The following is a 24706-nucleotide window of genomic DNA, read 5'->3' as shown; positions in this document are numbered from 1 at the left end:
ACTCGGTTTTATCTCCTTTACTAAGTATTGTAACTTTGTTTTTCTATATCTGCAACAGTTCTTTAGGACTGTATATAATCGTATCTCCAACTGTTATGTGTCTTATCTTTTTTACCTCTTAATGAATTGTTGAAAAACTAATGTTTTTATTATATTATGTTATATATTCTATTTATACATGTGTTTATTCGTATGATTTATTTGTTGCATGTAATTTCTGTGAAATCAAAATAATTGTTATCGATATTCGTTAGTCAAGATTGTCTTATTCTAGAAACTAAATGCTGAAGAAGTATGGCTTATCGTTTGTTTTTTAACAACGCATTCTGACTCAGTTCCAAGATGTTTTCCTTAATCTCGAATTTATGTTTTTTAAATGTAGGCTCCAGCATTAATAGACATATTGCATATTTTCAAAGCAGACTAAATTATTCTTGAAACACAGATCATTAATATTATAAGCATAACGTTACATGCTAATAAGCATAACTTCTTCTTATAACTCCCTTTCTTATCTAGGTATGTTGAGGTCCTTGTGTCGGATAGTTCCCAAGTGCAACACAGTACTCTGTCAAAAAGCACAGTCCAGAGCACTCAGTCATGATAACAAAAGATCTGGATTTGGCGACATCATGATTGAGTATGAGCCTTTCAAGGTATTTTATCCCCTAATATTTAATTAATCAATTAATTAGTTAATTCTCTATTGACGTTTAGGTATGTTAAGATCCCTGGTGGGTCGCATCGCACCAAAATGTAGCAGTTCTATCTCTCAAGCTGTGAAGATAAGGGCCTTAAGTTCTGGGGACAAGAAAACCAGGGATGTAACAACAATGTTTGGGGATATTGTTGTGGAGTGTGAGCCACATAGGGTGAGACTTGTGGTTGTTGGTGTTTTGAGGTCCTTGCTAGTTGCTGTCACACGTAATTGGGTTTGGTAACTTGGTCGTTTAGCTCCGGACAGTCTATGCAACGTCTATGCAACGTCCATGCAACAACAAAAGAACCGTCTATGCAACGTCTATGCAACGTCCCTGCACAATGAACACTCTATGCACACTCCCTGCACGGTCAGTCTATGCAACGTCTATGCAACGTCTATGCAACGTCTATGCAACGTCTATGCAACGTCTATGCAACGTCCCTGCACAGTACCATATGAACACCGGCTACTAGCCGGCTACTAGCCGGCTACTAGCCGGCTAGTAGCCACTTTTGTAATAACAGCTCCTCAACTTCACATTAACAACCGGCTACTAACCGGCACTTGAAAAGTGGTCACTAGCCGGCTACTAACCGGCTACTAGCCGGCTAGTGACCACAAAGTGGCTACTAACCGGCTACTAAGCGGTCACTAGCCGGCTATTAGCCGGGCTAGTAGGTCCGCTTAAGAGCCGGCTAGTGACCGGTTAGTAGCCGGTTAGTAGCCACTTGGTGGTTACTAGCCGGTTAGTAGCCGGTTAGTAGCCGGCTAGTGACCGCTTTTCAAGTGCCGGCTAGTAGCCGGTTTAGAACCGGCTACTAATAGGTCTGCTTTAGAGCTCGGCTACTAGCCGGCTAGTGACCACAAAGTGGCTACTAACCGGCTACTAAGCGGTCACTAGCCGGCTATTAGCCGAGCTACTAATAGGTCTGCTTTAGAGCCGGCTAGTGACCGGTTAGTAGCCGGTTAGTAGCCACTTGGTGGTTACTAGCCGGTTAGTAGCCGGTTAGTAGCCGGCTAGTGACCGCTTTTCAAGTGCCGGCTAGTAGCCGGTTTAGAACCGGCTACTAATAGGTCTGCTTTAGAGCTCGGCTACTAGCCGGCTAGTGACCACAAAGTGGCTACTAACCGGCTACTAAGCGGTCACTAGCCGGCTATTAGCCGAGCTACTAATAGGTCTGCTTTAGAGCCGGCTAGTGACCGGTTAGTAGCCGGTTAGTAGCCACTTGGTGGTTACTAGCCGGTTAGTAGCCGGTTAGTAGCCGGCTAGTGACCGCTTTTCAAGTGCCGGCTAGTAGCCGGTTTAGAACCGGCTACTAATAGGTCTGCTTTAGAGCTCGGCTAATAGCCGGCTAGTGACCGCTTAGTAGCCGGTTTGTAGCCACTTTGTGGTCACTAGCCGGCTAGTAGCCGGTTAGTAGCCGGCTAGTGACCACTTTTCAAGTGCCGGTTAGTAGCCGGTTGTTAATGTGAAGTTGAGGAGCTGTTATTACAAAAGTGGCTACTAGCCGGCTAGTAGCCGGCTAGTAGCCGGTGTTCATATGGTACTGTGCAGGGACGTTGCATAGACGTTGCATAGACGTTGCATAGACTGACCGTGCAGGGAGTGTGCATAGAGTGTTCATTGTGCAGGGACGTTGCATAGACGTTGCATAGACGGTTCTTTTGTTGTTGCACGGACGTTGCATAGACGTTGCATAGACTGTCCGGAGCTAAACGACCAACTTCCCTTGGGTTTTTAAGTGTTTGTTCACTCTAAGGTGCACACTAAATATCTCTTCTTTACTCATAATGTGATTAGGAGTGACAATAAAAGCTAAACTTAATATTTCAGGATGACACAGAGTTCACAGTGCCTAGCTACCCTGCTAGAATCAACGAAGCAGAAGAATCTCTACGGGCCAGACTGATATGGCAGAGTAGGAAACGTGGCATTGCAGAGAACTGTCTCATCCTCAGGTCAGTCTTTATTAACAGAGAGAGACTCTTCAGGAGACTCTTCAAAGAATTGATCGAAATAACAGTTGTATTAAATCTTTTCTCACTTGCCAGAACAATGGCTGAATGTCATATATAATTATCAATAGTTTCAGAATGACTGATTATTGCATTTCAAGAATAACTTGCCTGGACCGTATCATACTGATTCTCAAATCACAATGGATAACCAAGTTTTAAACTTTTTCTCAGCACATTTTTCTCTGAACATGGCCCGAGTCTGCCCCGCAAGATAGTAGAACAGTTTGATATTCTGATAAACACAGTGGACTCTGACTGGGATCTCTACTACTGGATGACAGGGAAGGAACAACCACCTCCTCCCTATGATAACGAGGTAAGGGGTCACACTAAGGCTAGGGGGTCACACCTCCTCCCTATGATAACGAGGTAAGGGGTCACACTAAGGCTAGGGGGTCACACCTCCTCCTTATGATAACGAGGTAAGGGGTCACACTAAGGAGTTTAACAACCACCTCCTCCTTATGATAACGAGGTAAGGGGTCACACTAAGGAGTTTAAAAACCACCTCCTCCTTATGATAACGAGGTAAGGGGTCACACTAAGGCTAGGGGGTCACACCTCCTCCCTATGATAACGAGGTAAGGGGTCACAATAAGGAGTTTAACAACCACCTCCTCCTTATGATAACGAGGTAAGGGGTCACACTAAGGAGTTTAACAACCACCTCCTCCTTATGATAACGAGGTAAGGGGTCACACTAAGGAGTTTAACAACCACCTCCTCCTTATGATAACGAGGTAAGGGGTCACACTAAGGAGTTTAACAACCACCTCCTCCTTATGATAACGAGGTAAGGGGTCACACTAAGGCTAGGGGGTCACACCTCCTCCCTATGATAACGAGGTAAGGGGTCACACTAAGGCTAGGGGGTCACACCTCCTCCTTATGATAACGAGGTAAGGGGTCACACTAAGGCTAGGGGGTCACACCTCCTCCTTATGATAACGAGGTAAGGGGTCACACTAAGGCTAGGGGGTCACACCTCCTACTTATGATAACGAGGTAAGGGGTCACACTAAGGCTAGGGGGTCACACCTCCTCCCTATGATAACGAGGTAAGGAGTCACACTAAGGAGTTTAACAACCACCTCCTCCTTATGATAACGAGGTAAGGAGTCAAACTAAGGAGTTTAACAACCACCTCCTCCTTATGATAACGAGGTAAGGGGTCACACTAAGGAGTTTAACAACCACCTCCTCCTTATGATAACGAGGTAAGGGGTCACACTAAGGAGTTTAACAACCACCTCCTCCTTATGATAACGAGGTAAGGGGTCACACTAAGGAGTTTAACAACCACCTCCTCCTTATGATAACGAGGTAAGGGGTCACAATAAGGAGTTTAACAACCACCTCCTCCTTATGATAACGAGGTAAGGGGTCACACTAACGAGTTTAACAACCACCTCCTCCTTATGATAACGAGGTAAGGGGTCACACTAACGAGTTTAACAACCACCTCCTCCTTATGATAACGAGGTAAGGGGTCACACTAAGGAGTTTAACAACCACCTCCTCCTTATGATAACGAGGTAAGGGGTCACACTAAGGCTAGGGGGTCACACCTCCTCCTTATGATAACGAGGTAAGGGGTCACACTAAGGAGTTTAACAACCACCTCCTCCTTATGATAACGAGGTAAGGGGTCACACTAAGGAGTTTAACAACCACCTCCTCCTTATGATAACGAGGTAAGGGGTCACACTAAGGCTAGGGGGTCACACCTCCTCCTTATGATAACGAGGTAAGGGGTCACACTAAGGAGTTTAACAACCACCTCCTCCTTATGATAACGAGGTAAGGGGTCACACTAAGGAGTTTAACAACCACCTCCTCCTTATGATAACGAGGTAAGGGGTCACACTAAGGCTAGGGGGTCACACCTCCTCCCTATGATAACGAGGTAAGGGGTCACACTAAGGAGTTTAACAACCACCTCCTCCTTATGATAACGAGGTAAGGGGTCACACTAAGGCTAGGGGGTCACACCTCCTCCTTATGATAACGAGGTAAGGGGTCACACTAAGGAGTTTAACAACCACCTCCTCCTTATGATAACGAGGTAAGGGGTCACACTAACGAGTTTAACAACCACCTCCTCCTTATGATAACGAGGTAAGGGGTCACACTAAGGCTAGGGGGTCACACCTCCTCCCTATGATAACGAGGTAAGGGGTCACAATAAGGAGTTTAACAACCACCTCCTCCTTATGATAACGAGGTAAGGGGTCACACTAAGGAGTTTAACAACCACCTCCTCCTTATGATAACGAGGTAAGGGGTCACACTAAGGAGTTTAACAACCACCTCCTCCTTATGATAACGAGGTAAGGGGTCACACTAAGGCTAGGGGGTCACACCTCCTCCCTATGATAACGAGGTAAGGGGTCACAATAAGGAGTTTAACAACCACCTCCTCCTTATGATAACGAGGTAAGGGGTCACACTAAGGAGTTTAACAACCACCTCCTCCTTATGATAACGAGGTAAGGGGTCACACTAAGGCTAGGGGGTCACACCTCCTCCCTATGATAACGAGGTAAGGGGTCACACTAAGGAGTTTAACAACCACCTCCTCCTTATGATAACGAGGTAAGGGGTCACACTAAGGCTAGGGGGTCACACCTCCTCCTTATGATAACGAGGTAAGGGGTCACACTAAGGAGTTTAACAACCACCTCCTCCTTATGATAACGAGGTAAGGGGTCACACTAAGGAGTTTAACAACCACCTCCTCCTTATGATAACGAGGTAAGGGGTCACACTAAGGCTAGGGGGTCACACCTCCTCCTTATGATAACGAGGTAAGGGGTCACACTAAGGAGTTTAACAACCACCTCCTCCTTATGATAACGAGGTAAGGGGTCACACTAAGGAGTTTAACAACCACCTCCTCCTTATGATAACGAGGTAAGGGGTCACACTAAGGCTAGGGGGTCACACCTCCTCCCTATGATAACGAGGTAAGGGGTCACACTAAGGAGTTTAACAACCACCTCCTCCTTATGATAACGAGGTAAGGGGTCACACTAAGGCTAGGGGGTCACACCTCCTCCTTATGATAACGAGGTAAGGGGTCACACTAAGGCTAGGGGGTCACACCTCCTCCCTATGATAACGAGGTAAGGGGTCACAATAAGGAGTTTAACAACCACCTCCTCCTTATGATAACGAGGTAAGGGGTCACACTAAGGAGTTTAACAACCACCTCCTCCTTATGATAACGAGGTAAGGGGTCACACTAAGGAGTTTAACAACCACCTCCTCCTTATGATAACGAGGTAAGGGGTCACACTAAGGCTAGGGGGTCACACCTCCTCCCTATGATAACGAGGTAAGGGGTCACAATAAGGAGTTTAACAACCACCTCCTCCTTATGATAACGAGGTAAGGGGTCACACTAAGGAGTTTAACAACCACCTCCTCCTTATGATAACGAGGTAAGGGGTCACACTAAGGCTAGGGGGTCACACCTCCTCCCTATGATAACGAGGTAAGGGGTCACACTAAGGAGTTTAACAACCACCTCCTCCTTATGATAACGAGGTAAGGGGTCACACTAAGGCTAGGGGGTCACACCTCCTCCCTATGATAACGAGGTAAGGGGTCACACTAAGGAGTTTAACAACCACCTCCTCCCTATGATAACGAGGTAAGGGGTCACACTAAGGAGTTTAACAACCACCTCCTCCTTATGATAACGAGGTAAGGGGTCACACTAAGGCTAGGGGGTCACACCTCCTCCCTATGATAACGAGGTAAGGGGTCACACTAAGGAGTTTAACAACCACCTCCTCCTTATGATAACGAGGTAAGGGGTCACACTAAGGCTAGGGGGTCACACCTCCTCCCTATGATAACGAGGTAAGGGGTCACACTAAGGAGTTTAACAACCACCTCCTCCCTATGATAACGAGGTAAGGGGTCACACTAAGGAGTTTAACAACCACCTCCTCCTTATGATAACGAGGTAAGGGGTCACACTAAGGAGTTTAACAACCACCTCCTCCCTATGATAACGAGGTAAGGGGTCACACTAACGAGTTTAACAACCACCTCCTCCTTATGATAACGAGGTAAGGGGTCACACTAAGGAGTTTAACAACCACCTCCTCCTTATGATAACGAGGTAAGGGGTCACACTAACGAGTTTAACAACCACCTCCTCCTTATGATAACGAGGTAAGGGGTCACACTAAGGAGTTTAACAACCACCTCCTCCTTATGATAACGAGGTAAGGGGTCACACTAAGGAGTTTAACAACCACCTCCTCCTTATGATAACGAGGTAAGGGGTCACAATAAGGAGTTTAACAACCACCTCCTCCTTATGATAACGAGGTAAGGGGTCACACTAAGGAGTTTAACAACCACCTCCTCCTTATGATAACGAGGTAAGGGGTCACACTAAGGAGGCCACACCTCCTCCTTATAATAACGAGGTAAGGGGTCACACTAAGGAGTTTAACAACCACCTCCTCCTTATGATAACGAGGTAAGGGGTCACAATAAGGAGTTTAACAACCACCTCCTCCTTATAATAACGAGGTAAGGGGTCACACTAAGGAGTTTAACAACCACCTCCTCCTTATGATAACGAGGTAAAGGGTCACACTAAGGAGTTTAAAAACCACCTCCTCCTTATGATAACGAGGTAAAGGGTCACACTAAGGAGTTTAACAACCACCTCCTCCTTATGATAACGAGGTAAGGGGTCACAATAAGGAAGGAACAACCACCTCCTCCTTATGATAACGAGGTAAGGGGTCACAATAAGGAGTTTAATTAAGACGAGATGGTCACAGACACAGTGTAATATTATGTGCATGAAAGGAAGAACCCTTGAAATCCAAAATCAGAATGCTTGAAATTGCTAGTGATTCCGATGATCCAAATTTTTAAAGTTTTGTTAAGTTTCGCAAAAGTGATTGATTATGTTGCTTTTTCAGGTGATGAAGATGCTCATTGAGTTCACGCAGAACAAGGAAATGAAGGATAGGACACAACAGCCTGAACTCAAATAAGATGGAGTTAAAAGAGCTGAAAAAGTTTCCATGAATAATACTCATAGCTAACGTCCTGATCTGTTTAATTACCGTGACCCTTGAGTACCAAGACTCTTCATCAAATGAGTGCAACTATTTGGAATTGAAACAACAGCTGCCCATTGAAAAATGGTGATCGAGCGTTATTTTATTAAATGCAAATTGCGATATTTATGAGAAAATCTTATTTGTAGTTTATTTGTAAATAAAATCAGGATTATTATGCAAGATATAATTTTACCGTGATGCACTATCAATATTATTGAGTTCTGTCAGAATCAAGTTGTTGGAGTGACCCTCTTCTATTTACTTGATCAGTTTAATAATACAACAAATCAATTTTTTTGTTTAGGAAATATATCGTTTTACTGATTACTAAAATAAGTGTAAAGATCGCAATTAAATAATTAATGATAATATGTCGCAGTAGTACCTCCTCTACACAACCGAAATGTGGGGTCCCATTCACAGCCTCATATCACAATATACCACAAGTTGCACAGCCTCATATCACAATACACCACAAGTTTCACAGCCTCATATCACAATACACCACAAGTTTCACAGCCTCATATCACAATACACCACAAGTTTCACAGCCTCATATCACAATACACCACAAGTTTCACAGCCTCATATCACAATACACCACAAGTTTCACAGCCTCATATCACAATACACCACAAGTTTCACAGCCTCATATCACAATACACCACAAGTTTCACAGCCTCATATCACAATACACCACAAGTTTCACAGCCTCATATCACAATACACCACAAGTTTCACAGCCTCATATCACAATACACCACAAGTTTCACAGCCTCATATCACAATACACCACAAGTTTCACAGCCTCATATCACAATGGGGGGGGGGGGTGTCACGTCCGTCTATGTCCGCTTGTCTCATAGAATCCAAAAAGGACAGGACATAGGCGGACATAGGCGGACATAGACGGACATAGGCGGACATAGACGGACATAGGCGGACATAGGCGGACATTAATGGACACCTAAATTGCTTAATAAAATGTTCAATTTTTGCTGTTATAGGGGGATCATGTTTTTTGTCCGTTCGGTACCCTATATTTTAAAAACGGACAAAAAATAGAGCGGACAAAAACGGACAAAAATGGACAAAAACGGACAAAAATGGAAGTAACATTTAGATGCTTCCTCCTCCTACTCTTCCTCCTCCTCCCCCTGGGTCTTCCTGATCTTCCTCAGTCCTCTTCCTCCTCCCCTCCTCAGTCCTCCTCCTACTCCTCCTCCTCGTCCTCAGTCCTCCTCATCAGTCCTCCTCCTCCCCAGTCCTCCTCCTCCTCCTGAGTCCTCCTCCTGGGTCCTCCTCCTGGGTCCTCCTCCTCCTCTTCATCCTCTTCCTCCTCAGTCCTCAGTCCTCCTTAGTCCTCCTCCTCATCCTTCTCCTCAGTCCTCCATCCTCCTCCTCAGTCCTCCCCCAGTCCCCCTCCTCCTCCTCCTATTCAGTCCTCCTCCTCCTCCTCCTCCTTCTCAGTCCTCCTCAGTCCTCCTCCTCCTCCTCCTCCTCTTCCCTCTCAGTCATCCTCCTCAGCCATCCTCCTCAGTCCTCCTCAGTCCTCCTCCTCAGTCCTCCTCCTCCTGGGTCCTCCTCCTCCTCTTCATCCTCCTCCTCTTCCTCCTCGGTCCTCAGTCCTCCTCCTCCTGGGTCCTCCTCCTCATCCTTCTCATCAGTCCTCCTCCTCCCCAGTCCTCTCCCAGTCCCCCTCCTTCTCCTCCTCCTATTCAGTCCTCCTCCTCCTCCTCCTCAGTTCTCCTCAGTCCTCCTTCTCATTTCTCCTAAGTCCTCCTCCTGAGTCCTCCTCTTCCTTCTGAGTCCTCCTCCTGAGTCCTCCTCCCTCTCAGTCATCCTCCTCAGTCATCCTCCTCAGCCATCCTCCCCAGCCATCCTCCTCAGCCATCCTCCTCAGTACTCCTCAGTCCTCCTCCTTCTCAGTCATCGTCAGTCCTCCTCCTCAGTCCTCCTCAGTCCTCCTCCTCCTCCTGGGTCCTCCTCCTCCTCCTCCTCCTGGGTCCCCCTGGGTCTTCCTGATCCTCCCCAGTCCTCTTCCTCCTCCCCTCCTCAGTCCTCCTCCTACTCTTCCTCCTCGTCCTCAGTCCTCCTCCTCCTGGGTCCTCCTCCTCATCCTTCTCATCAGTCCTCCTCCTCCCCAGTCCTCTCCCAGTCCCCCTCCTTCTCCTCCTCCTATTCAGTCCTCCTCCTCCTCCTCCTCAGTTCTCCTCAGTCCTCCTTCTCATTTCTCCTAAGTCCTCCTCCTGAGTCCTCCTCTTCCTTCTGAGTCCTCCTCCTGAGTCCTCCTCCCTCTCAGTCATCCTCCTCAGTCATCCTCCTCAGCCATCCTCCCCAGCCATCCTCCTCAGCCATCCTCCTCAGTACTCCTCAGTCCTCCTCCTTCTCAGTCATCGTCAGTCCTCCTCCTCAGTCCTCCTCAGTCCTCCTCCTCCTCCTGGGTCCTCCTCCTCCTCCTCCTCCTGGGTCCCCCTGGGTCTTCCTGATCCTCCCCAGTCCTCTTCCTCCTCCCCTCCTCAGTCCTCCTCCTACTCTTCCTCCTCGTCCTCAGTCCTCCTCATCAGTCCTCAACAGTTCTCCTCCTCCCCGGTCCTCCTCCTCCTCCTGGGGCCTTTTCCTGGGTCCTCCTCCTGGGTCCTCCTCCTCCTGGGTCCTCCTCCTCCTGGGTCCTCCTTCTCCTCCTCAGTCCTTCTCCTCCTCCTCCTCAGTCCTCTTCCTCCTCTTCCTCCTCTTCCTCCTTCTCCTCCCTCTCAGTCATCCTCCTCAGCCATCCTCCTCAGGCATCCTCCTCAGTCCTCCTCCTTCTCAGTCCTCCTCAGTCCTCCTCCTGAGTCCTCCTCCTCCTGAGTCATCCTCCTCAGTTCTCCTCCTCCTCCTCCTAGGTCCTCCTTCTGGGTCCTCCTCCTCCTCCTCCTCCTGGGTCTTCCTGATCCTTCTCCTCCCTCTCAGTCATCCTCCTCAGTCATCCTCCTCAGTCATCCTCCTCAGCCATCCTCCTCAGCCATCCTTCTCAGCCATCCTTCTCAGTCATCCTCCTCAGTACTCTTCAGTACTCTTCAGTCCTCAAAATGTTTGTCTGCTAATGTCCACCAATGTCCGCTAATGTCCACCAATGTCCATCCATGTCCGTCCGGGTCCGCCAATGTCCGTCCGAGTCCGCCAATGTCCGTCCGAGTCCGCCAATGTCCGTCCGAGTCCGCCAATGTCCGTCCGAGTCCGCCAATGTCCGTCCGTGTCCGCCAATGTCCCAAAAAACACGTCCGTTGTCTCATAGAATCCAAAAAGGACAGGACATAGGCGGACATAGACGGACATGACACCCCCCCACAATACACCACAAGTTTCACAGCCTCATATCACAATACACCACAAGTTTCACAGCCTCATATCACAATACACCACAAGTTTGATCCTCCGGAACTCTGTTACTTCCCCCCAACTAATCTTCCCTCTTCTAACAACTGGTCTATCACACCAAGTCACATGCCTATTCAGTAGTTTGTTGCCACGGTAACTGTCCCATTCTTTTACGAACAGATGTAGTTTTTCTGCTGGTACCTGGGATTCTTTCGTGTCATTCAACTTGATTTCAAAGTTTCTATCGTTATCAAATGGTTGAACGTCCAGTGAAAATCTTCCCGCTCCAAATCTAGCGGGAAGCTGAAACTGGACAGTCGCTCCTTTTGTTACCAGATCATGGAGAGTTGTAAAGTTTTTAGATTCAAGTTGCAAACAGTCTCTAGTTGAGCAGAGTGCTAGAGTTTTCTTGATCTGTTGTACTAGCTGCGTGTGGGGGTGTCTTGCAAAACTTTCCAGAAACTTGGGAGGTATTCGTGCCCAATTATGCTCCTTTGTAGCGGATTTTAGGAGATCTATGGCTTGATATGTCGAGATGTTGGGTAAGAATGTCAGAGCTTCAATCACCATGAAAAGGCTTGACACATTCTTGGTGTTCAGAACTGTCTTTAAAGCAATGATTCCGTGAAATGAAAGCTTTTGTAGGGACTTGCCTGAATGAAACAAGTTATTAATAGTTGTTGGAACTTTTGGCGGGTCTGAAAACTTTGTGTCTACGGTAGAGACATTGCTTATTATGGAAATATCACTTGCTACGGTAGAAACATTGCTCATTATAGAAAAGTCACTTGCTATGGTAGAAGCATTGCTTATTATAGAAATTTCACTCGCTGTCACTGGAAGAGCTGGTAAACAACTGCTTTGCTTCTAGCTGTGTCCTCAGGTACAGGACTGATTCGTACACTACCTGCTGACTCAAGACGTGAAATAACTGGTAAGCTATCAACCGAGTCTGATCGCGTTGAACAGCTCGACACGGCACTTTGTCGAGATCCTGTGTCACTGTTCTGTCCTTTCCAGGAAGCTTCTTTGCAAGACGTCATGTAAGCTCCGAATGTGGACTTGTGCAGCGTCACTATGAGTTTCAAATCATCGAATGATAAGTTAACGACTTTTTCAAAGAGAAGGTCGAACAAACAATCGTAATGAACTTTGTCACTCAAAAGGCAACTCAAAAGATCCAAATTAGTCAATATGTATTCCGTAGCGTCATCAAACATGAGACTATTTGCTTCAATGTGTTGTATTACAATTTTCACTAATATAGCCGGATCATCTCTTGTCACATTGATCATGAGCTCAAGCTGAGATTTGGACAAAGTCTCATAATCTGCCATGTATCGGGTCACAAAATCAGTTTTTGTTCTGTGAGACCGTGTGATCTTCTCCATAAGCTCATTAAGAAGTGATTTGTGTGTTGTCATCTCCACTATACATCTCGCCTCTTCAAACAAGTAAAATAGACTGTTGTAATCATCTCCGTCCACATGGCAGACCAACCTTCCCAAATAACTTTCACAACGTCTCTGGAGCCAAGCTACCTTGTAAACATAGGCTATCTTGTGCACATCTCTAACTAAAACTGTGTCCAGTGTTACTTTCCCAGTGTATATAGCTTCAATGAACATTTGAACAGCTGCACTGCTATACTCACTCAGATCTAACTCGGGCACTGGGTCCACCTCCGCAAACATTCCTTCAAATATCGGACTGTTTAGGGAGAGTATGACAGAGTTAGCCCGCAGTTGTTTTCCTCCTGCAAGAGAGATGAGGACATTGCCGTGGAGCCTGCTTTTAAGTTTGTTGAGTCCGAAATCTGCTGGAACCAGGAAACTAGACATAGCCCGTCAATTCTGAGGGCCTGTTAATTGTAAGAAGTTTAGATTGGTTACACGAATACATCTGGATGTTTTTGAATTAAATAGTAAAAACCTCTTTAGTTTTTAAACAATATGAACGTGGCCACAATGATTAAAATAAAAAATACCCTCTACAAGCTTTCAATACTAAATTTGCTAAGAAATTGGAGCAGCAAACAAACGCTTACAAAGTACAAACACAACATGTCATTCGATACAAGTTGGTATGGAGGTATGGCTCTTATCTCTGGACTGCCTTTAAATCTACGTAATGTTATTTCTCTGCAAAGTTGCCAGACATATGATATGGCCAGCCTGCTTGATTTTATGATAAATTCTAAGTAATCGATTATTGGTATATTATTACGAAAGTGACAAGCAAGATGTGACGCCAAATTATATTTCTTCAATTTTATAATCCAATTGTCCCCACATACCAAGTTGTTAATATCAGACTCTGTTACAGTTGACGCCCATTTTTAACACTTTTAAATTACGTAATGCAGTAATAAAGTAATAATATTAGTAGGATGTAGCAAGAGGTCCACCTCTTTAATATATCACCCCATGTCAAATGGAACCAGCTGATAAGGAGTTTTCCTGGGAGACTCCCGAGGATGCAAGTGAGGTAGAGTTCAGTTACAATGACATCTTCACACTCTACCCAAGAGCTAGGCTGTAAGTGTCTGCAAGCAACAGATTCTTTGGATAACTATAATTGTTTTTTATAATCTGCATAAAAGTGTTATGAAGATAAATTCATAATGTCTTATTGTAATGGTCACAATGGGTGCTAACGCTAAGTAGCCCTCCATTTATATCATCTAATCAGTAACTAAATTTAATCAGGGAAAGAAGCTGCACTCCCAAGTTTGACAAAAGTGACCGCAACAGAGAATTAACTTTTACTACCCCTCTTAAAACTCAGAGAAGTAGCTGTTTGAAGTCACCCTTTTCTTTGTCTTCTCTCGGTGTAAGTCCGTAATTAGAAAGTAGAGTACATTATATCATGAAAATAATTTCATAAATCTTTAATCTCGGGGCTTTAGCACTTTAGTAATGTCCATGTCGCAATCAACAGTAGATGATTTTCTTCGTTGAATTATGAATCAGAACTTACAAGCAATCATGTGATTACAATACCTGACATCTCTATTTTCAGGAGAGTCCCTGGTCCTCCCCCCAATCCAGCACGCCTATCTCTGGAGACATTAGCAGGGATGTTAGTATCGCTAAGTCATTTGAAACTCCCTCCTTTCATTCACCTATTATTTTATCTGGTGACAGCAGGTATCACGGAGGTAAGAAAACTGAAGTAAGATATTTGTTATTTATATATTATTGTTGATGCAGTTGTATCTCAAGTATGAAACTTCTCTCTCGTAAAAACCTGAGATATTTTGAAGAAACCTTCCCCGAATAACTACAATCTGATACTGATAAACCTTAAGGTGACAGTATAAGAGCAGAAAAGATGACCTCAGACACTGTATTAACATGGGAAACAAACATGGAAACCCCTTCCCAGCACTTGAGTATATCAACTGATAAAGTCCCGTCTGTTGGGGGAGGGTTTTCTACTCCTCCTCGTCCTTTAAAGAGTTCGCAGGTTGGAAATTTATTGCTACTTTCGAAATATCAATTTTTTTCTCGTCACGTGGGCATACAGTACCAAAATACAAAAGTTTTTCCAAAATTAAAGAACGATTCCAGAAAGTTGTATTGGGTGAATGAGAGTTCACAAAAATTATTTGGAGCCCTACTCCAAAATTTTAGGGTTTCTCTCGCGTTTCCATGGTTACGGCCCGGCCTACCACGACGGTGTGTGGACCCATAAATGCCATAACATGAGAACTATAACACCTAGACAGTAAATAGTAAGCTAACAGTAATAGTTTAACGCGCCCCGATTTACATTTTCCACCCCGGTAAGACGATAAAAAAACACTATGAATCAATCAGAGAGCAGTGCACAGAACTCTCAGACAGGAAGAAACATGAGTTTTTCGAGTCGAATTCATAAAGCATTCCTATTCTTCTAAGAGTCTTTTTAGATTTGTGGACACCTTTCTTGATCGGCATAAAAGCATTGTGTTGCCTTCGTCGGAGTCTCTCAAGGACACAGTCGAAAACTTTAACGTATATTTTCAGGAGAAAATAAAGGCAATACGAAATAACTTTGATCATGTGGAGTCTGACGATCAAACGCCCTCTTACTGCGGAGAAAAACTAGCTGAGTTCTCTCCAACTACTCTAGAAGAACTAGAGGAGATAATCAAGGCATCTGAGATCAAGTCTTCTTCAATTGACCCTCTACCTGCAAACATCTTTAAAGAAAACCTTGAGGTTCTACTACCCGTCTTAGTTGACACAGTAAATGCTTCATTATCTTCTGGCAGTATTGATGGCGCTAAACTAGCTCATATCACACCCCTGATCAAGGGCCAGGGATTAGATAGTGATAATCTCAAGAATTATAGACCAATATCTAACCTTAGTTTTGTGGGCAAGTTGATAGAAAGAGTAGTGCTCAGGCGTCTAAATGAACATCTAGAAAACAACAACCTGAACATCCCACAGCAGTCTGGATACAAATCAAAACACAGCACCGAGACTCTGCTTGTGAGAGTTGTTAACGATCTACTCATTGCATCTACAGAAAGCAAGGCAACTGTTGTTCTTCTCCTAGATCTCAGCGCAGCTTTTGATACAGTTGACCACTGCAAACTACTGAACATCCTCAGAAATGAGTTGGGAATAACAGGGACAGCTTGGAAATGGTTCAGCAGCTTCCTCACAGGTAGATGTCAAACGATTAAAGTTGGAAATGAGGAATCTTATGAGATAGTGATTAAGTTTGGAGTCCCACAGGGCTCTGTGCTGGGTCCGGTCCTGTTCAACATCTACATTCGCTCTTTGTACTCAGCAGCACATGATTTGAACTTCTCCATCCAGGGTTACGCCGACGATCATCAGCTGTATAAAAGTTTCAAGCCAAACGAGGAGCCCACCGTCCTTATCAACGATGTTCCCAAATGTTTCCAAGAAATTAATGACTGGATGAAAAAACATTATCTACAGCTCAATGCAGGAAAAACTGAGATTCTTGTCTTTGGGACACCGCTTGTTCTCCAGCAGCTGTCTATAGGGGGCGTGTTTGTTAACTCTGAGACGTGTGTCAGGCTGTCACCTGTTGCAAAGAACCTCGGATTTCGTCTCGACTCTCAACTAAACTTTGGTGAGCAAATCAAGCAACTTAAAACATCGTGTTTTCTGAAACTAAGAGACCTTGCTAAGATGAAAACATTCCTAACAACCAAACAGATGGGAACACTGACTCAAGCAATTGTAATCTCATCGCTTGACTACTGCAATGCACTTTACTATGGTTGTAGTCAAGCCTCAATTACGCAGCTGCAGAACATTCAGAACCGAGCATGCCGTCGGGTTTTTGGATTAAAGAAGAGAGACTCAGTCGAGGAGAAGCTCAAATCCCTTCATTGGCTCAAGGTGAAGGAGAGGATTGAGTTTAAGTTATGCTTACTGATTTTCAAAGCAGTCAATGGTGTTGCTCCTGCATATCTGTGTGATCTAGTAACATTTGTTAGTTCGAGTAGCAGAAGAATTTCCTCCTTACACCTACCCGTCGGATCTACAAGATCACACCCAAGAGCGTTTCAGACTGTTGCTCCGAAAATCTGGAACCAACTACCAATTGAAATTAAGACTTGTTCCGATGTTGATCTGTTCAAAACATTATTAAAAACTCACCTGTTTAAGAAAAGTTATGGCATGACTGCATGAGCGATTAATTGACAATATAATAACTTTATGTTATTTGCTTAAACTGTTTAGGATGCAACCTAATGTCATGATCTTTTTGAACTTATTAGCAATTAGACTGTTAGCTCGCTTCACAAGCATGTCATCTTCGTTCCAAAACTTTTTATGTCCTATGCATACACTCCTTGATAGTTATCTTGATCTAGTATCTTTGTTTCACACAATAGAGCATAAGTTTTGTGGTTTATCCACTGGGCTTAGAGTTTGTGTTTAAGCTACCAAATTTTATTATTTATTTATTATAAGAAGCATAACATAACGTTATATTATCCATGAGGTAATGACATTAGATATCTGCAGCTACTCACAATTCATGTATAGAAACAACGATTAAGTTACGCAGGCTCTATTCGGCAGTATAAAGTTTGCAAAGTTCTCCTTAAAACACGTCAGGATGGCCGAGTGGTTAAGGCGCCAGATTCAAACTCTGGTCCATGAATGTGGGCGTGGGTTCAAATCCCACTTCTGACAACTTTTATTTTTTGGAAATTGATATATAATTCAATCTAGCTACTATTATTATATACTAAAAACCCGCTAGTCGAAAGCTTTGTTCGAGGAAATTTAAAAAATCAGTCATGTTATAATTTCTCTTCGTCATCTAGCTCTGTAGTGATTAATAAGTTGAATATAAACATGCACATTCCGCATCTTTTAAGCTATTATTCGACTGTCTAGGTGCTATAGTTCTCATGTTATGGCATTTATGGGTCCATACGCCGTCGCGGAAACGCAAGAGCAACCCTAACATTTTGAAGTAAGGCTCCAATATTTTGTGAACTCTCAGTCACCCGATACAACTTTCTGGAATCGTTCTTTAATTTTGGATAAACTCTTTTATTTTTGACAAACTCTTTCATTTTGGTACAGCCACTGGGCAGTGGGCAATGGGCATTTACTTTAGAATTTTCTTCGTTGTGAACATTAAGTCTCGATATCCCATAAATCTTGCCGTCTTCTATGGCATATTATATTCATTTTTATTGTTAACGATATTTTTTTTTCGCAGAAGGCTACGAAGAAGTTATTTGTTAGTCCTGATACACGATCAGATGCAAAACTTTCAATTTCGTCAGAGCAAAACTACCATTTGACCGAAAATTTGTCTCCAAAAGGAACTAATGGGCCTGAAACGCCTGAATCTGCTGTAAATCTTGAAGTATCTGAAAATGAACTTGATTCAAAGGACTTTTCACTTTTCTCTAACCAAGATGATTCACTTAAAGAACCTGATAGTTTAACTTCCGGAAATAATTCAGAAAAAATCTCTTCTCTTCTTAATCAGATGCGGGTACCATATGATGCATCTGAAGATGAACAACCTGTCACTGACCTTTCAGAGATGGCAGAAAAGAAAGATTCCTCAGACACGAAGATTTCCTCTCTAGAGAATAATGTGACGAATGAGATTTCAGATGCTGTTCAAGGGGAGGTATTAATTGAAAAGTTAAAACCTGACAACGACTCTCAGCCTAGTTTTATTCGTCCTGTTTCTTTGGACAATGCCGAACCTTTGTCTTTTACATGTAACATTAACTCTCTGGACAAATCGCCAGTTCCAAAGGAGAAAAGAAACTTCCAGTACCCTACCGCTACTCAGAACGATACTCAGTTTCAGCTTGATAATCAGAGGGACTCAGATAGTTTGGGGTTCAGTCAGTGGCCCAACGAAGTTTATGAGCATGCCAACAAAGTTCTATCAAAAATTGATGAGGGTGAAGTTGTTTCTAAGAAACAAAATGATGACAATAATCTTGCTCCTGCAAAATTGAATTCTAAGGACAACCTTTCAGATGGTAACCAAGATTCGTTGGCATTTAGTCAGTGGCCAAACGACGTTTACGATCACTTGGATAAAGCTATTTCTGTCTTAGATAACAAGGAGAATTTCCGTATTTCACACTCGATTAAACAGGAAATTCCGCACGAAAAAGTTGATGAAAAGACAAAAGGGAAAGAAAAACAAATGCCTCTATCGATGGCAAACGAATCTAACGAAGATGAGCATGTAACACACAAAGCGACTCCCCAAAATCAATTCAAAGGCTTTACCTCTGCGTCCAATAACGCTGCAGCCTTGTTTGTCAAGGAGGACTTTTCTGATTTAAAAAAATCCAAAAATAACCAAGGTGAATCTTCAAAGAAAAGTGTAAACTTTTTTGGCGAAGATTTCTCTGATTTAGATACGTCAAAAGTATCAACTTTCACCAAGGCTTCTATTCCTGTCAATAAACCAGATCCCAAAACTAAAGATCCCATTAGTTTTTTCGGAGAAGACCTTTCTGATCTTGATCAGACTAATCTCAATAAATGTGGATTCAAGACGGCCTCAAAGGTTATTACTACCGTTACTACTAATAAGCCAAAACCGTCCACATCTGGTACAAAAGTACCAACTTTCACCAAGGCCTCTTTAGTCAATGAACCTGCTCCTAAAGCTAAAGATCCCATTAGTTTCTTTGGAGAGGACCTTTCTGATCTTGATCAGACTAATCTCGGTAATTGTGGATTCCAGACGGCCTCAAAGGTTATTACTACCGTTACTACTAATAAGCCAAAACCGTCCACTTCTAGTCCAAAAGTACCAACTTTAACCAAGGCCTCTTCAGTCAATGAACCAGCACTCAAAGCTAAAGATCCCATTAGTTTCTTTGGAGAGGACTTTTCTGATCTTGATCAGACTAATCTCAATGATGGTGGTTTCAAGCCTGCCTCAAAGGTTATAACCACCGTTACTACCTGATAAGCAAGAACCATCCAATAATAGTCATCCCAGTTTTAAGTTTGCAGGATTTTCAACTGCATCAGGGAGAGACGTTGAATTTTCAGCCAAATCTTTAGATTTTGTTAGATTGTCCCAAGTTTCAGCAGTTAAGAAAACTGGCGGAAAGCAGGTATCTTTTACCGGCATTCCAGACGCTATAGATGAAACTGGATCAAAACCATTGAACTTAGAAGTACCGGATAAGGAATCTTCCGCAACTGAATCTTCAGCTGAGAATTCATCTTCTGGATCAAAACCATCACACTCTCCCCATATAATTCCCTTAAAGCCGGCAACTATGACTGGTTTCTCGACAGCAAGCGGGGCGCCAGTCAGGGTCTCAGAAAACTCGTTAAATCATATCAGGTCATCTCAAGTACCGAATAAAAAAGCTCTCACTGGTTTTTCAACTGCAAGCGGAGTCCCTGTCAATATTGCAGAAGATTCATTATCTGCTGTCAGATGCTCACAGGCACCAGCAAAAGTCACCCTAAGCTCAGGGTTCTCAACAGCAGGTGGTGCTCCGGCTAAGATCCAAGAAGATGATTTAGATCACATAAGATCCTCACAAGTGCCAAAACCTTCTGGGGTGGCAACTGGGTTTTCCACTGCGAGCGGTAAAGGTGTTTCAGTGTGCCAAAAATCTTTCGATCTGATTAGATCCTCTCAAGCTACTCCTGCCAGTGTTGATCATAACAAACCTCGACTACCCTCCTCGGCTTCACATTCCTCTAAACCACGTCTCAAAATAAGGAGCTCTGAAAGTATCACACCTAAACCTATCACTCCGATATTCAAAACTGGGTCTAAACCAAGTTTGTCTCTAGCACAAAATCCCAAGCGTGCCAGAGAGACGGATCAGACTAAAAGGGAGGATACCCCATCAGATAAAGTAAGGAGGAGACAACTCAGTGCATCAGAAGAGAGTGTTATTAGTCGGGTTAGAAGAGAGAGTACTGATGATCCTTCTACTCCGATACAATACCTCAACAAACGCAGGTTTACTTAAAAGTGGAGTTTCATTGAACACTTATTTCTAATAGGCTGCAACTTTATCGCGTTTGTTTTTTTTTTCTAAATAATTATATGTCAAAGTTTATGTTTTTTTCTATCACCACTATTATAATATCACACCAATTAAAACACTGATTGTCCTATTTGTTACAGGCGCATTTCCAGACGGTCTGGCTTCAACAGCCCTGTTACAGACAAAACAAGATCACGTGCTGTTGTGTCCTCTCCTGTGAGTCACAGAATAAGACCTGGTTTCTCTCCTCTTATCAGTTCTCCTAAACTTGAGAGGTTGTTATTTTGCGATTTTAAACTCTTCTGAATTGTTTGGCAATCTACTGAATCTAGATAACGACCGGTTGAGAGTTTGCTTCTTTCATATTTTTGCGATATTAACTATAGTTAAAATGTTAATTTTGACACAACTTACTATACAACTTACTACACAACTTACTACACAACTTACTATGCAAAATTAATTGGAAGAACTATTTTCAGCACCATTGAAGAATGTCCAGCAGAGGGAACATCATTTATAACCCCCTACAGTAAAACATGTCCCTCAACCCAACCCCTACCTAAAAAGGAAGTCCCCTCCAGCATGCTGTGGAAACAACCCACCACCCTCCCCACATCTAGCAAACTCATTAAACCTGGTCCACTGTGCTCCGCCCGTCAATCCATGTCATCACTCCCTCCACCCCGGTATTATGAATCAGAGGAGTTGTTTGAGATGGGCGTGTCCTGTGGGGTTGAGGAGGTCACTGCACAATCAGCACAGGAATTTAGATTCACTAAACCTGACTATTTCTTAGAGAATGATGGGGAGGAAGTGATGTTATCAGGATGTGGGATCAATCTTAAGTTACGAGATGGTAAATCAGCAGGGTACACTGAATTCCGCCAAGCCCTTCTTAAAGCTCCAAAAATCAAACAGCAGTTCATATCCGAGAAGTGGGTTTTAAATCATTACCGTCTCATTGTATGGAAATGTGCTGGATTGGAGCGCTGCCAGCCAGGTGTGTACGCTGGCTGCGTGCTCACTCCTGAGAACATCATGTCACAACTCCTCCTGCGCTACTCTGTTGAGGTAGATGAAGGGAGAAGGTCAGCTCTGAGGAGGGTCACGGAGAAGGATGACAGTCCTGCTAAACCAATGACACTGGTTGTGTCTGGGATTGGGGGTAAGACTATTGAGGTGTCTGATGGTTGGTATTGTTTGGAATGTGTTCTGGATAATCCTCTCTCTGTCCTTATTCAGAGTCGGGTAAGCCTGATTTACTGTAATTACTGTAATAACTGTAATTACTTTAATTACTGTAATTACTGTAATTACTGTAATTACTGTAATTAACTTATTACTGGGGTTATTTGGCAATTAGCCATGATTATTGCTCATTAGATTGAAAGAACTCAATGGTAGTTATTGTTGTTAATAAAGTTGTTAATGAAATTAACGTCTTTACAGTAATTATGTACTTAGAGAAAAGTTGCTTGATCCTTAATAACATTATTGTAAATTTGTATTTAAGTCTTACAAATCGTTCAGGCGATAAAAGTTGGTTCGAAGATAGTGAGCTTCTCTTCCTCTATAACCGGGCCTCACGCGGATGGAATTCCTCCATTGCAAGCTAAAGCAACTCTAAAACTTAAACTAAACTATAATTGTGTCCGACCTGCTAAATGGAGTGCCAAGCTCGGATACACTGGTTTGTTTTAATTATTCAAGCGTTTTAGAATCGGCGTTTTTGCTACTGAGCTACTGACAAATATCACTTAATCAAGATTACTATATAATGAATCATTCAATTGAAATTTCGCTCCAACCACCTTGCTATGATTGTTTAGTTTATCTGCTAATCACATCTTAAATGTTGGTTTGAAATTTTGGTTCTGCTCGCCCTATATTCCTTAAAAACTCCTTGCAACTGATATGAGATGGAACACAATATCATAGCAATGGTTTTATTAGCAATAATCATGTTGCAATCTACCTATTTCCTCTTAAAACCACTAAAATGATTTTCAGATGTGAACACGATGCCTTCTCTACCAATCAGCGTGCTAGCTCCTGACGGGGGTACTTGTGCGTGTATGGAAGTAGTTGTTATCAGACGGTACCCTGTGCAGTTCTTGGAAACTTTACCTTGTGGTTAGAATTTTGTTTGTAAGAAGTTAAGGAAGCTTTCTGGATTTTTATCATCTTTTGAATTATCTCATCTATATTCTATCATACAATAGATTTCGATGGATGACTTTTGATTCGGCTTATGAAATCTAGAAATTTGTCAGGCAAGAAAATGTTTCGGTCGGAAAAGGACGAGAGAAAAAGACAAGAAGAATATGGCCGAACGAGGGATAAGATAATTGAGGATATAACCCACAAATTATTAAAAAGTGAAAAGGCTAAAAGAAGCAAGAGTATCAGTAATGAAGCGGTAAAACGTATCGATTCTGGTCAGGAACTGTATGAGCTCATTAAAAATCATCCCGACCCCAGTTCTCTACAAAGTCTACTTAACCCGTCACAGCGTGAAATGCTTGCGGAGTATTCTGAAAAAGAGCGTTCTAGACAAGAGGTTCAGCACAATAAACAACTTATGGAAGAACTTAAAGAACGATGTCCCCCTCGAAAAGTTATCTCCCTGGTGAAGCATAGAATACATTGTGCCCTGCAGCCTAACACAAAACCGTACTTCCTGACTATTTGGCGTGCAGAACAACAAGTACCACTGAAAGAAGGGCGCTGTTATAAAATGTATAACATATCCTGTAGTTCGTTCCGAGGAAGCAGTCTGACTCTTTCCTCCTCGAAATTAAGCCTTTTTCGTGAAACAAAGGGAGATTACACCCACATGTCAGCTAAACCTATCTGCACTGTCTCCTCTGTGCCAGTGAGTGTGTCGGAGTGTGATCTTGTTGGGAAGGTGCTACAAACAGACAAACAGACTGACAGCCGGACAGTGGTGGTGATAGGTGATACTGAGACTGCAGGGGAGGTTGTTGTGTATAGTGCTGGTGAGGAGGTCAAAGTTGGTGGTGTGGTCTGCTTTGTTAACTTGCAGGTTACCAAGACTGGCGCCCTGATTTGCAATGAGAAGTCTACTTTAAGGTGAGTTATTTAGTTGTAAGGTATAATAATACTGTAAGGTGGGTTATTTAGGTGGGTGGATTCTGTCAAGGTTTAATATCACTTGTAATTTCTTTATAACCTCTTGCAGTTTTTTCAATAAAAAAAGCACTTTTTGATGATAAAACGTTGATAGAATTTACCAATTTCAGTTCGAGCCCAAAAGACAAGACACTGTCAGAAAAACTTAGCGAATTCCGTAAATTAATCGCAGATAAACCCCAAACCTTCTGGGACGCTCTGCTCTCCACACATTCCACAACAGAAACAACCGAACCAGATCACTGGGACGAGGTTCCTGACAACATACCTTGGGAGCAGTTTGAGATGCACACAAACAAACAGACAAACAAACATACAGAAAAACAAGCCAACAATCAGGACGGAACCAGTGTACCACTGTTTAGTACCATGTCTGAGCTGGAAAATGAAGAGTTACTGGGGTGTAGCAATCGAGCTAAATCTGATTATGTAACTCCGGTAAAACCAGCTGACTATGAATCCATATTCGGGTAATTAAAATTAATTTATTCATATTATAGGAGATTGTTTTTAAACGTGTATTAATTTATTTCATGGTTTGTTTTGTATTATTTTACTTCGTTAATGTAATCAAAAGCCGTAATGTAAACGTAATGAAGGCTGCAGTTTTTAAAATCTGAATGACAGTCTGAATTGACCTGCTATCCTACATAATGGAAATTGTTTTTTATTTTGGTTGAAAGTTTCACAGTGGCAGGAGTTTGTTTTACAGTGAAACTGTTAACAATGATTTTTAATATTTATATTATACATTTAAGCAAATATAATGGAATATAGTGAAACGAAATGTTTTATCTTCTTAATCTGTATTTTAAAAATTTTTTCAGACATAATTTGATATTAAACTTGATGATGTATTATTTTGTCCGTATTTGAACC

General features: G+C 43.0%; 3 protein-coding genes and 1 non-coding gene across 5 annotated transcripts; all 4 read left to right on the top strand.

The window, feature by feature from the left end:
• Nucleotides 1-517: 517 nt before the first annotated feature.
• Nucleotides 518-8126, top strand: LOC134813877 (succinate dehydrogenase assembly factor 2-B, mitochondrial-like). 2 transcript variants are annotated; one of them, XM_063821770.1, is made up of 4 exons: nucleotides 518-656; nucleotides 2538-2662; nucleotides 2894-3038; nucleotides 7675-8126. In XM_063821770.1, the coding sequence occupies exons 1-4, from the start codon at nucleotides 522-524 to the stop codon at nucleotides 7747-7749; spliced, it is 480 nt and encodes a 159-aa protein (XP_063677840.1). In that variant the 5' UTR covers nucleotides 518-521; the 3' UTR covers nucleotides 7750-8126. The 2 variants fall into 2 exon arrangements, with proteins under 2 accessions (XP_063677840.1, XP_063677839.1); XM_063821769.1 differs by lacking the exon at nucleotides 518-656 and adding an exon at nucleotides 719-872.
• Nucleotides 8127-13552: 5426 nt separating this feature from the next.
• LOC134813920 (uncharacterized) lies at nucleotides 13553-20624 on the top strand. The gene is made up of 5 exons (XM_063821853.1): nucleotides 13553-13715; nucleotides 13887-14010; nucleotides 14200-14338; nucleotides 14489-14646; nucleotides 17890-20624. Exons 1-5 carry the CDS (start codon nucleotides 13612-13614, stop codon nucleotides 19621-19623), a joined length of 2259 nt encoding a protein of 752 aa, XP_063677923.1. The 5' UTR covers nucleotides 13553-13611; the 3' UTR covers nucleotides 19624-20624.
• Trnal-caa (transfer RNA leucine (anticodon CAA)) lies at nucleotides 17269-17351 on the top strand. The gene has a single exon. It is a non-coding gene; the product is annotated as a tRNA-Leu (tRNA).
• Nucleotides 18178-24675, top strand: LOC134813919 (breast cancer type 2 susceptibility protein homolog). The gene is made up of 7 exons (XM_063821852.1): nucleotides 18178-20643; nucleotides 20812-20946; nucleotides 21154-21922; nucleotides 22205-22364; nucleotides 22685-22807; nucleotides 22948-23767; nucleotides 23938-24675. The coding sequence occupies exons 1-7, from the start codon at nucleotides 19943-19945 to the stop codon at nucleotides 24299-24301; spliced, it is 3072 nt and encodes a 1023-aa protein (XP_063677922.1). The 5' UTR covers nucleotides 18178-19942; the 3' UTR covers nucleotides 24302-24675.
• The last annotated feature ends 31 nt before the right edge of the window (nucleotides 24676-24706 follow it).

This window comes from Bolinopsis microptera, chromosome 4 (genome assembly GCF_026151205.1).
Source record: "Bolinopsis microptera isolate Bmic1 chromosome 4, MBARI_Bmic_1.0, whole genome shotgun sequence".
Lineage (NCBI taxonomy): Eukaryota > Metazoa > Ctenophora > Tentaculata > Lobata > Bolinopsidae > Bolinopsis > Bolinopsis microptera.
This window is presented reverse-complemented; position numbering and strand designations above follow the sequence as displayed.

Coding starts and splice junctions, on each gene's coding strand:
- LOC134813877 (XM_063821769.1), top strand. CDS start 720: ATGTTAAGATCCCTGGTGGGTCGCATCGCACCAAAATGTAGCAGTTCT. Junction 873..2,537: donor TGGAGTGTGAGCCACATAGG/GTGAGACTTGTG, acceptor TTAATATTTCAG/GATGACACAGAGTTCACAGT. Junction 3,039..7,674: donor CTCCTCCCTATGATAACGAG/GTAAGGGGTCAC, acceptor TTGCTTTTTCAG/GTGATGAAGATGCTCATTGA.
- LOC134813920 (XM_063821853.1), top strand. CDS start 13,612: ATGGAACCAGCTGATAAGGAGTTTTCCTGGGAGACTCCCGAGGATGCA. Junction 13,716..13,886: donor CTCTACCCAAGAGCTAGGCT/GTAAGTGTCTGC, acceptor AAATTTAATCAG/GGAAAGAAGCTGCACTCCCA. Junction 14,011..14,199: donor TTTCTTTGTCTTCTCTCGGT/GTAAGTCCGTAA, acceptor CTCTATTTTCAG/GAGAGTCCCTGGTCCTCCCC.
- LOC134813919 (XM_063821852.1), top strand. CDS start 19,943: ATGACTGGTTTCTCGACAGCAAGCGGGGCGCCAGTCAGGGTCTCAGAA. Junction 20,947..21,153: donor AGTTCTCCTAAACTTGAGAG/GTTGTTATTTTG, acceptor AACTATTTTCAG/CACCATTGAAGAATGTCCAG. Junction 23,768..23,937: donor AATGAGAAGTCTACTTTAAG/GTGAGTTATTTA, acceptor TACCAATTTCAG/TTCGAGCCCAAAAGACAAGA.